The sequence below is a fragment of the Lampetra planeri genome, chromosome 51 (genome assembly GCF_965212315.1).
Source record: "Lampetra planeri chromosome 51, kcLamPlan1.2.h2, whole genome shotgun sequence".
Classification (NCBI taxonomy): Eukaryota; Metazoa; Chordata; class Hyperoartia; order Petromyzontiformes; family Petromyzontidae; genus Lampetra; species Lampetra planeri.
Genome location: NC_136157.1, coordinates 6,406,812 through 6,419,875, shown reverse-complemented (window position 1 = coordinate 6,419,875; position 13,064 = coordinate 6,406,812). Strand labels below are relative to the sequence as shown.

Here is a 13,064-nt window from a genome sequence, read left to right as displayed (position 1 = left end):
AGATGCACACGTGACTACGTTTTTTATTTGGCTGTGTCGGGTGGCGGAGGAGTGGCACGAGCAGGTCCGGATAAAGATTGTGTAGGCCCCTGGAGCTACAGGCCCCCAGTAATATCTTCAAAAGGAAAAGAAAGTTAAATAAAAATAAAATTTATTTTTTACAAGGCTAACAAACAAATAAAATTCAGCATTCACAAGTGAAATAATCTTCTTGGTTCTTTCGGTAAAGTCAGGTAGAAGGGAAATAATAAAATAATAAAAATAAAACATAATAAAATAATTCTCACGACGTTTCGGCCACAACGCAAGCAGCCGTCCTCAGGTGAAGAACAGGTCTGTCGGAAAGACAACCCAGCTTAAAAATACGCTGCCAAGCAGGGTGGTGTTCATTCAGTCGCTGTGTTTCCGACAGACCTGTTCTTCACCTGAGGACGGCTGCTTGCGTTGTGGCCGCAACGTCGTGAGAATTATTTTATCATGTTTTATTTTTATTCTTTTATTATTTCCCTTCTACGTGACTTTACCGAAAGAACCAAGAAGATGAATCCCTGCAGTCACGAAAGCTTTACATTGAAAAGTGAAATAACTTTTCACTTCATCTCTGGAGGCCGCTACAGCTGTCGGAGGCCTCTGGGCTTGCAGCCCCTAAAGCCCCCACGCCTTGATCCGACCCTGGGCACGACACAACCATTGGCCCAAGAAATAAAATAAAAAAAACCTAACCAATTGCAAATCCTATAACATTGGTCGCGAATGCCTTTTGTGTTATAACTTAGCAGTGGCGTTTGTTTCTCTTTTTGAAAAACCACGCGCGCGCACACACACACACGCACTCACTCTGGCACGAGTCTGCCCCATCATCATCATCGCCCGCCCGCCCCTTCAGTCTGAGCCGTCACAGATGCAAGCCGCGTGCCGGTCGCGCATCACGTCACATTACGGCGTGCCAACACAAACCAGGGGTGGTGTGGTGGAGGGTCGGGGGGGGGGCTGGTGGTAGCCTCCCCCCCCTCTCACACCCTCCCCACCCCATCTCTAAACTCAAACAGCACCACCGGATTTATTTGCAGACAGACGATTTCCCCCCCCCCGCCTCTGGCTCAAGTGAGTAGCAGTCGCCTGCCAAGGCGATGATGATGCGGTCCTGGTGCTGCGTGCGGTGTTTATTTGCTCTCGAATTGTCATCAATGGTACGGCCCAACTCCCAGGGGTTAACACAGCCCACCCCACCTCCTCCTTCCCCCCCCCCCCAAATCCTCCACCACCCTCACTCTCAATGCCCCGTCCAGTGGAAAATCGTGGCGCAGTCCACGTTTTATTATGTTGTCAGTTCTCGCCGTTGCAAGTGTCAAGTATGCAAATTTGAATCTTGACTTAAAGCTTTCGTGGCCGCAGCAATTCATATTGTTTGGGTCTTTCAGGTAAAGTCACGTAGATGGGTTAACACGAAAAGTAAAACTTACTATTTTAAAATAAAAATATGTTTTGAACCCTATCTACGTGACTTTACCGAAAGACCCAAATAATATTAAAATTAAGTAGAAAAAATGGGGGGGGGGGGGGGGGGTGGGTGGGAGGGAGGGAGGTAAAGGCTCAGCCCTGCAACATGCGCACGCGTCAATGTACGAGTCTGAATGACAGAGTCTGAATGACAGAGTCTGAATGTCCGTCTTCTCGACAGACCTGTTCTCTACCTGAGGACGGCTGCTTGCGTTGTGGCCGAAACGTCGTGAGAATTATTTTATTATGTTTTATTTGCATTATTTTATTATTTCCATTCTACGTGACTTTACCGAAAGAACCAAGAAGGTGTTAAGATGTTAAAACACCAAACTAAAACCTTTTACAAGGAATCATGTCTGTATCAACCACAATACTTGTGGTCAGAATGCAAAGCAACAACCAAAAACATTATTCTGATAAAGTCACGTAGTTAGAAATAAAATAAAATTAAACAAATCACGACGTTTCGATCGCAACACAAGCAATCTTCATCAGGTTGGACAACCACAGCAAGAAAATAATTCTGAAGAGTGCGAGAGAATTTTTATTTTTTATTTCTACCTACGTGACCTTTTCCGAAAGAACCAAAGTGTATGGATTCCTGCAGTCACGAAAGCTTCAAATCGAGATTATACTCTGATAAATATAATAAATGCATTGTCCTTGAAACTGATTGGTCCACACCAGAGACAGCTTTCTTTTGAGCCTCGTCTCAAACGGTGTTAGACCAGAGGACGCCGAAAGGCGTAAAAAAAACAACCTATGATCATATTTAGGTCCTGGCAAAGGAGATTCCATAATGTAAATAATGCATAGTTTGTAAAAGTTGGATCGCGCCGATTTTATGTATCGCGTCCGCTACGAAACCCACCCGCGCCTCGCCGTCACGCCCCTTGCTCTCACGATGCATTCCGTGGACGTCGAAACTGCCTCCTGCGGCGATGGCGCATTGCGAAAGTACCGCAGCTGCAGCAGTAGCGGCAGTAACAATAGCAGTAGTAGCAACAGTAGTAGCAGCAGTAGCAGCAGTAGCAGCAGTAGTAGCGGCAGTAGCAGCAGTAGTAGTAGCAGTAGCAGCAGTAATAGTAGCAGTAGTAGCGGCAGTAGCAGTAGTAGCGGCAGCAGTAGCAGCAGCAGTAGTAGCAGTAGTAGCGGCAGCAGTAGTAGCAGTAGCAGCAATAGCAGCAGTAGCAATAGCAGCAATAGCGGCAGTAGCAGCAGTAGCAATAGCAGCAGTAGCAGCAGTGGCAGTAGTAGCAGTAGCAGCAACAGTAGCAGCAGTAGCGGCAGTAGTGGCAGTAGCAGTAGTAGCAGCAGCAGTAGCGGCAGTAGCTGCAATGGCAGTAGCGGCAGTAGCAGCGGCAGTAGCAGCAGTAGCAGCAGTATCAATAGCAGCAGTAGCAGCAACAGCAACAGTAGCAGCAGTATCAGCAGTAGTAGCAGTAGTAGCAATAGCAGCAGTAGCAGCAAGAGCAACAGTAGCAGCAGTAGCAACAGTAGCAGCGGCAGTAGCAGCAGTAGCAGCAGTAGTGGCAGTAGCAGCAATAGTAGCGGCAGCAGTAGTAGTGGCAGTAGCAGCGGCAGAATAATTCCTCTGGACTAACTCGCCCTGATCGATGTGCGCTCGGGGTGCAGTTACGAGCGCGTGTCACAGAGGGCTCAGCCAAACCTTGCTCACGAACTTGGGCCTCCGACTCAAGCAAGAGGAAGAGATACAATAACAACAACAACAACACATTAGGTTGCAATGGTTTCTCTTGATGATGATGATGTTGTTCTTCTTGGTTCTTTCGGTAAAGTCACGTAGAATGGAAATAATAAAATAATAAAAAGATATATATTATTATTTTATTATTTTATTTTATTATGTTTTTTAATTTTTAATTTTATTATTTCCATTCTACGTGAATTTGCCGAAAGAACCAAGAAGATGAATCCCTGCAGTCACGAAAGCTTTAAATCGAGATGTTGTTGTTATTGTTGTTTACCCCCCCTCCCCTGCATCTCCGATGATGTTCTGAGCGGTGGTTACGGGCGTGAAACGTCATATTGACAAGGAGGGTTCCACATTGGTAGTTTGTCGAAAGCAATGGCATTATTACAAACAAAAATGATGATGCTGATTGTTCGCTGCTGTTGCTGCTTTGTTGACACTGGAGCACAAGCACAAATAACAACAACAACAACAGCAGCAACAGCACTACATAGTTTAGTTTAATCCGAATTAAACGTAGCGGGATCGTGAACAGATCTGACGCGCGACTCGCAGGGAATCTGCCGCTTAAACATCAACACCGCCACAACCACCACCACCACCACGGCCACCACCACCACCACGGCCACCACCACCACCACCACGGCCACCACCACCACCACCACCCACACAGCCACCACCACCACCCACAGCCACCGCCACCCCCACCACCACCACCACCCACACAGCCACCCCCACCACCCACACAGCCACCACCACCCCCACCACCACCACCCCCACCACCACCACCCCCACCACCCCCACCACCACCACCCCCACCACCACCACCCCCACCACCACCACCCCCACCACCACCACCCCCACCACTACCCACACAGCCACCCCCACCACCCACACAGCCAACCACCACCACCACCACCACTACCCACACAACCACCACCACCACCACCACAACCACCACCACCACCACGGCCACCACCACCACCCACAAAGCCACCACCACCACGGCCACCACCACCACCACCACGGCCACCACCACCACCCACACAGCCACCACCCACACAGCCACCAACACCACCCACACAGCCACCAACACCACCCACACAGCCACTACCACCACCACCACCCCCACCCACAACGACAAAATACAAAGATACCCCTTATAGCCTTCATAAACTGTTTGGACAAGTGCCGTTAGCTAGCACCTATGAAGGCCGGCACGGCACTCGAGGGTGTGGGTGGCCAGCATCACGCCCGGCCGCCTTTGTCTTCCCAGTGGCGATGTGTACACACCGCACCAGGTACTCATTTGAAGCTGAGTAGACCTAAGGGAGGCCCAGGACCTGTTCAGATAATCGTCACCGGTGCTGGCCGTGAGCGGGAATTGAACCCGGGTGGCCGGGTTCGTAGCGCAGCGCGCTAACCACTACACCACCGCTCCCCACCACCACCACCACCACCAACACCTCCCCCCCACAACCACCCCCTCCACAATCACCCCCTCCACCACCACCGCCACTACCCACACAGCTACCACAACCCCCACCACCACCACCCACACCACCACAACCACCCACACCACCACTACCCACACCACCACTACCCCCACCACCACCACACACACCACCACAACCACCCACACCGCATAAACCCTGCACAGTTGTGGGTCGATGGGGATGGGGGGTGAATTTGTCGCTTTGTGTAAACATCGTGAACGATTACGGCTGGTGGAGTGGGGGAAAGGGACACATTTATTTTTCCCTCTAAAATAGTTCTCCTGTAAACGATATTTGTGTTCTGTGTTGTGTGTGTTGTGTGTGTGCTGTGTGTGCTGTGTGTGCTGTGTGTGTTGTGTGTGCTGTGTGCTGTGTGTGTTGTCTGTGTTTTCTGTGTTCTTGTGTGCTGTGTGTGTTGTGTGTGTGCTGTGTGTGCTGTGTGTGTTGTGTGTGATGTGTGTGCTGTGTGTGCTGTGTGTGTGCTGTGTGTGCTGTGTGTGTTGTGTGTGTTGTGTGTGATGTGTGTGCTCTGTGTTGTGTGTGCTGTGTGTTGTGTGTGCTGTGCGTGTTGTGTGTGTGCTGTGTGTGTTGTGTGTGCTGTGTGTGTTGTGTGTGTTGTGTGTGTGCTATGTGTGTGTTGTGTGTGTGCTGTGTGTGTTGTGTGTGTTGTGTGTGCTGTGCGTGTTGTGTGTGTGCTGTGTGTGTTGTGTGTGCTGTGTGTGTTGTGTGTGTTGTGTGTGTTGTGTGTGTGCTATGTGTGTGTTGTGTGTGTGCTGTGTGTGTTGTGTGTGTTGTGTGTGCTGTGTGTGTTGTGTGTGCTGTGTGTGTTGTGTGTGCTGTGTGTGTTGTGTGTGCTGTGTGTGCTGTGCGTGTTGTGTGTGTTGTGTGTGTTGTGTGTGCTGTGTGTGTTGTGTGTGCTGTGTGTGCTGTGCGTGTTATGTGTGCTGTGTGTGTTGTGTGTGATGTGTGTGATGTGTGTGTTGTGTGTGTTGTGCGTGTTGTGTGTGTGTTGTGTGTGTGTTGTGTGTGCTGTGTGTGCTGTGTGTGCTGTGTGTGCTGTGCGTGTTATGTGTGCTGTGTGTGTTGTGTGTGATGTGTGTGTTGTGTGTGTTGTGCGTGTGTTGTGTGTGCTGTGTGTGTTGTGTGTGTTGTGCGTGCTGTGTGTGTTGTGTGTGTTGTGCGTGCTGTGTGTGTTGTGTGTGTTGTGTGTGCTGTGTGTGTTGTGTGTGCTGTGTGTGCTGTGCGTGTTATGTGTGCTGTGTGTGTTGTGTGTGATGTGTGTGTTGTGTGTGTTGTGCGTGTTGTGTGTGTGTTGTGTGTGTGCTGTGTGTGTTGTGTGTGTTGTGTGTGCTGTGTGTGTTGTGCGTGTTGTGTGTGTTGTGTGTGTTCCGGCTCAAGGCTCATAACGCAGAGACGTCGTGGATCTCGACCACAGAACGAACCTTGCCCACGACAGCTTTTACTTCGCTTAGTGCCGGATGCCTTTGCAGTCATCATTGGTGTCGACTTGGCACTCCATCTCGACATGACAACATCAGAGTAGGATATCTCTACTCTATCTCGATTCTTGTAATGTCATTGCGTCTCCCCCCTCCCCATCATCTTCCTGGTGTCGGTAGTAAAAGTAACGGAGTCTTAGACCTTGACTTAAAGCTTTCGTGACTGCAGGAATTCATATTGTGTGGGTCTTTCGGTAAAGTCACGTAGATAGGTTCAAATAAAATGACAAAAAAATAACGACTAAAAACTACGACGTTTCGATCGCAACACAAGCGTTCGTCATAAGGAAGAACTCTTGTGTTGTGATCGAAACGTCGTAGTTTTTATTTTATTTTTTTGTTATTTTCTTTTAACCTGTCTACGTGACTTTAACGAAATATCCCAACACTCTGGGTGCCATATATATTTAAATATTACTGGTAGGAACCTCCTGGTTCCACCAGCCCACAGGGGATTATTGTGTCCGTCCGTCGTGCATCAAAAAATGGGAGGGGTGGGGCTGGGTGGAGAGGGGAAGGTGGGGAAGGGCTGGGTGGGGAGGGGAGGGGCTGGGTGGGGAGGGTGGGGCTGGGTGGGGAGGGTGGGAGGGGTGGGGCTGGGTGGGGAGGGGCTGGTCACCCCGTGGTGCCCTTATAAAACTCAACGTTTAACCTACTCACGCCGGCTTGTGCCCGCCCTCACAGTCGGCCATATTTGCGGAATACACCACGCCGCCGTTGACCCTGGCCATTGACCGAGCAACCCAACGTTCCTACCAGCTCCCTCCGCAGGAATGTGTTTATAGACGGTACAGGAATACCACGGATTTACGTCGGGGGTGCGGGCTGGGGGGGAGGGGGATGCGTTGCTGAGAGGTGCGACGACGGATATCGAAACGACGTAGAAGACAAAGTCAAAACGACGTCGTCCACGGGAACCGCGGAACGGCGACGCTGCGTGAACGCACGCCTCTTCGACTGCAAAACAAGCAATCATCATCATCAGGTGCTGTGGATTTCACACCTGATGATGATTGCTTGTTTTGCAGTCGAAACGTCGTGAGAAATTTTATTGTATTTATATTTTATTCTTTTATTATTTCCCTTCTACGTGACTTTACCGAAAGAACCAAGAATATTACTTAGTTTCATCAAACCCCCCTATGTATTCATTAACATTGCAATTTTTTTTTTTTACGATTGCGAATCAAAGGTACGGCAAGGCTGCAAGTCAAGGTTTCAGAACCACTTCGTGACAGGCTAGGCGGAGGCTGAGATGCGACGGATAACGAGACAGGACGGGACGATGCTTGTCAGCTGACGTGTGAGTGAGGTTTGGGGCGATGCTTATCCGGTGACGGTATCAATACTCAAGGGACGACGCATTTGCGAAACGACTTCAAATGGGGAGACGTAATATTCTTAGGTTTTTTCGGTAAAGTCACGTAGGTAAAACATTAAAATTAATAAAAGTAAAATAAAATAAAAATCACGACGTTTCGGAGGCAACACAAGCTTCCGTCTTCAGGTGGAACCGTCACAGCCACGACAGCTGTATCAAGTAAATGAGAGATTACAAGAGCTACCACTCCGTATATATAATGGTTGTCGTGGCTGTGACGGTTCCACCTGAAGACGGAAGCTTGTGTTGCCTCCGAAACGTCGTGATTTTTATTTTATTTAACTTTTATTAATTTAATTTAGAATTTTTTACCTACGTGACTTTACCGAAAAAACCTAAGAATATGAATCCTTGCAGTCACGAAAGCTTCAAATCTAGAATGGGGAGACGTAAGTTGGGGTATTACTGTAATTAGAAAAACAAATCTGTCTCTCCACGGAGGTTAAATTGAGCAGAGAGTTCGCTTTTACTGAATCAGCGATGCCAAAATCATGCATTCGTGGAATGCTTCCGGCGGCTGATTAGGGTTAGTGTTCGAGATATATTTGTTTATATCATGGGACATTTTGCCAGAATAGATTTTACGCTTTCTGGCAATGTAAGTCCTGTTCTCCTTCTGGCGTTCTCTGGTCTGACACTGGTGAGACTGGGCGATAATAAGTATAACCCGTAAAAATGTCACGATAAATCCTTTATATGCGTGGCGGCTAGAGTCCTCTCGTCCTCTGGCTTGAGATGGCTGCCACCTATGGGTCAGATGATTGCATTGCACCATTAAGCAATTGGTGATTAAATATAATATTTTTGTCCTAAAAAGTGTAAAATTTTGGATTTTTTTTCACGAACATTAATTGTCACGCACAACGAGTCTGTGTGAAACATGTCAGCTCGATTGGATCACGGGAAGTGGGTTAAAAAACGCCCGAAAGATTTGCACGGTCGTAAGCAAGCAAGCGAACTTAATATAAAGAATTAAAAAAAGGCTGCCTCTGGTGTAGGCCAATCAGTTTAAGAGACAATGCCCATCTATTACACTGGTCAACACACTTTTTCTGGCATAAGGTATTCCAACGGTTGTAAGGTAATTTTGGGGTGCTGATTCCAAATCTGGCATCAGTTTTTGTCTATCACATCATGTTTTTGAGATATCAAATATTGCATTTTCAATAAAAACTGCAGTAGAATTTGTTTTAAAAAATGAGGATATCTACATATAATGATATTATAAACACACTATCCTAAAAATACAGCACCATATTTTAACACTAAAGCAGTCACTGACTCGCAACAACTTGCAATCATAAGTGACAGAGTTAATTTCGGGTAAAATCAATGAAAATGGGGTATGCCGATAGCATAAAATGAGATGTGATAGAGCAAATCTAAGATCAGATTTGTAATCAGCACCCTGAAATTAGTCTAAAACAGCTGCAAAAGTCCATGCCAGAAAAATTGTTATTTTTTTTGTTGACCAGTGTTATCAGAGCAAACTCTTTTTTCTTTCGGTAAAGTCGCGTAGATAGGAAATTAATAGATCACGACGTTTCGATCGCAACACAAGCGGCCGTCATCAGGTGGGACACACACAGCATGAGGACTGCTGAGGCTGGAAGAAAAGTCGTGATTTATTTTATTTTCTACCTACGTGATTTTTACCGAAAGAACCAAAGAGTATGAAACCGTTTGAAACCGTTATCGCATAATTCACCGTTATTGGCCACAAAGCCATTGGAACCACTAAAGGTCCACCACCTGAGGTTGGTACCGACAGGTGAATTATATGGCCATGGTTTCATGGACCACATGACCAGCCAAGAGATACAAATTTACCCGTAAAAACAAAGTTTTTCACTATAAATCCTTTATATGCGTGGCGGCTAGAGTCCTCTCGTCCTCTGGCTTGAGATGGCTGCCACCTATGGGTCAGATGATTGTCTGCCACCATTAAGCAATTGGTAATTACATATTTAAAACATTTTCCCTAAACATTGTAAAATGTTGGAAAACATTTTTCACGAAAATTGTCACGCACAACGAGTCTATGTGCAAAATGTCAGCTCGATTGGATCACGGGAAGTGGGTTAAAAAACGACCGAAAGATTTGCACGGTCGTAAGCAGGCAAGCAAGCACGCAAGCACGCAAGCAAGCAAGCAAGTGAACTTAATATAAAGGATTTAAAAAGGGACGAGATGAGAGATAAACAGGAGAGATGTCGCTACAAATGGTGCACAGCGTGGATTCCTGCAGTCACGAAAGCTTCACATCAAGATGATCAGAGCATGGTTTTGTTTGCATGTTCATTCAGATTTCCTTGTGTCTCCCTCCGAAGATGGCGGTGTACAGAACGAGAAAAAAAGATGCTGCAAGGTGACACTGACGGCTGCTCTGTGCTGCTTCCAGTGTTCAGAGGCCTGCTTAAGGCGCGGCTCTGGCTGGGGCACGCCTACCACACACACGTCGGTGATGTGCACGTCTTCTTCGAACGCTGGGAAGCCGGACAAGCCCCTCTCTGTACCAGCGTGCACGGCACCCTCGTGTTCACCTTCTGAAGCGCTCGCTCGTCACCGTGGCGTGCGCGATGACCACCACCACCACCACCACCACGTGACTTTTCTTTCGTGTTGTGCGCGGTGCTTTTAGCGCCACAGCGCGTGGATTTGTAGCGTTTATTTTCATTTGTTTGCTGGTGACTTTGTGTGTTTCATATCGAAATCGCCTCCAGTGCTGTTGCTGCTGGCGGCAATAAACGTTGTTTAAAAGTCAAAAGTCTCTCTCTCTACCTACGTGGACTTTACCGAAAGAACCAAAGAGTATGGATGCATGCAGTCACGAAAGCTTCAAATCAAGATCAGACTTCATTCCTTGCTAAACGTATCCATTTGGTGTCGGAACATCCAACACCTCCCGATTTATCTTCTTGGTTCTTTCGGTAAAGTCACGTAGAAGGGAAGTAATAAAATAATACAAACAAAACGTAATAAAATAATATAATTCTCACGACGTTTCGGCCACAACGCAAGCAGCCGTCCTCAGGTGAAGAATGCTTGCGTTGTGGCCGAAACGTCGTTAGAATTATATTATCCAGTGTTCAGAGGCCTGCTTAAGGCGCGGCTCTGGCTGGGGCACGCCTACCACACACACGTCGGTGATGTGCACGTCTTCTTCGAACGCTGGGAAGCCGGACAAGCCCCTCTCTGTACCAGCGTGCACGGCACCCTCGTGTTCATCTTCTGAAGCGCTCGCTCGTCACCGTGGCGTGCGCGATGACCACCACCACCACCACGTGACTTTTCTTTCGTGTTGTGCGCGGTGCTTTTAGCGCCACAGCGCGTGGATTTGTAGCGTTTATTTTCATTTGTTTGCTGGTGACTTTGTGTGTTTCATATCGAAATCGCCTCCAGTGCTGTTGCTGCTGGCGGCAATAAACGTTGTTTAAAAGTCAAAAGTCTCTCTCTCTACCTACGTGGACTTTACCGAAAGAACCAAAGAGTATGGATGCATGCAGTCACGAAAGCTTCAAATCAAGATCAGACTTCATTCCTTGCTAAACGTATCCATTTGGTGTCGGAACATCCAACACCTCCCGATTTATCTTCTTGGTTCTTTCGGTAAAGTCACGTAGAAGGGAAGTAATAAAATAATACAAACAAAACGTAATAAAATAATATAATTCTCACGACGTTTCGGCCACAACGCAAGCAGCCGTCCTCAGGTGAAGAATGCTTGCGTTGTGGCCGAAACGTCGTTAGAATTATATTATTGTATTACGTTTTGTTTTTATTATTTTATTACTTCCCTTCTACGTGACTTTACCGAAAGAACCAAGAAGATGAATCCCTGCAGTCACGAAAGCTTTAAATCGAAACCTCCCGATTTATTGCCAGAAAGGATAAAACCCAATTTTTATTTGTTACATGTGTGTGTGTACGCTCAGAGAGAGAGAGAGATGTGAAGGGATACAGAATAATTGCTGGTCTCATTTTGTCTTCAAAGACGAACGAATGCCACTCAGTGCACGGTCAACCTTTCCAGGAGGTGGAGCCTCACGACTCCAACAAAGCTTCGTTTGTGCCGTTACCCTAGCGTTCGTGGCAACATGGACACAACGAGCGCAAGCACACTCTGAAACCTTTAATTTCGCTCTCTCTCTGTGTGTCTCCCTCCTCTCTCTCTCTCTCTCTGTCTCGAATAAATTCCGTTACACCCACGGAGTTGTACATCGATTACTCCTTCCAACCCCCGTTTGGAACGCGTGCAACGAGCGGCACACAGAGGACACGGTCAGCTGTTCGGCGCAACAGCGTAATCGACTCTTTGCTCGCGCATACATATTTGGGTATGCACGGCTCAGGAATGCTCGCTTCGGCATCTTAGCAAACATATTTTTTTTCATCAAATCCGTGGTGGGGGGTGGAATTTCTTGAATCCGTTGACTGCGAAGTCCAAGGGAGGTGGATTGCTTCGTGAATTAGGGCTCATGATGATGATGATTTTTTTCTTCGCATGGATTACTTTAGATCGAGGTTGTTCATGAGTCAAGATGATTTGCGAGTCAAGGCGTTGCGGAGTTGTTAATCGATCGCCGTGATTGTGCCTCCTCCTTCTCGCGTACGCATCGGACACCGCGGCGTTGTTATATTACATCCTTCTATGCTGGGTGATGACCACAGCCACCAACCATCATCGTGACAATGACGATGATGATGACGTTTGAGCAACTTCACCTGCTGGTAACGAGAGGCTGAATGTTTCAGGCAGTACAGAACGTAGGGTTTGTTCACAGGTTATACTGGTAGGAACCTCCTGGTTACACCAGCTCACAGGGGATTATTGTGTTCGTCCGTCCGTCGTGCAGGGAGGGGCTGGGTGGGGAGGGAGGGGCTGGGTGGAAAGGGGAGGGTGGGGAAGGGCTGGGTGGGGAGGGTGGTGAGGGGCTGGGTGGGGAGGGTGGGGAGTGGGCTGGGTGGGGAGGGGCTGAGTGGGGAGGGTGCGGCTGGGTGGGGGGTGGGAGGGGAGGGGCTGGGTGGGGAGGGTGGGGAGGGGCTGGGTGGGGAGGGTTGGGCTGGGTGGGGGTGAGAGGGGTGGGGCTGGGTGCGGAGGGGCTGGTCACCCCGTGGTGCCCTCACGCCGGCTTGTGCCCGCCCTCACAGTCGGGCATATTTGCGGAATACACCACGCCGCCGTTGACCCTGGCCATTGACCGAGCAACCCAACGTTCCTACCAGCTCCCTCCGCAGGAATGCGTTTCTCGCACCTCCGAGTAGCGTAAATCAGTGGGTGTGTTTTTGTTTGTTTGTGTGTTTGTTCAGCATACGTGTAGGGTAACACAGTCACTTAACTAAGTGGCCAAACAACGCAGCGACCTCGACGTCGCCCCGACCAAGCTGCCCGTGAACGATGTTGACGGGATGTCTCCATCACAATGCGAGCAGCTCTAGATTAGAAGTTTTCGTGACTGCAAGGATTCATG

General features: G+C 48.3%; 1 protein-coding gene across 1 annotated transcript in view; it reads left to right on the top strand.

Annotated features, from left to right (window-relative positions):
* Positions 1-2,407: 2,407 nt before the first annotated feature.
* LOC144734544 (calpain-5-like) overlaps positions 2,408-13,064 on the top strand; it is a 21,275-nt gene continuing 10,618 nt past the window's right edge. The window contains exon 1 of the mRNA XM_078616790.1: positions 2,408-2,486. Within this exon, the coding sequence (XP_078472916.1) occupies positions 2,408-2,486 (79 nt within the window). The remainder of the gene's footprint in view (positions 2,487-13,064) is intronic.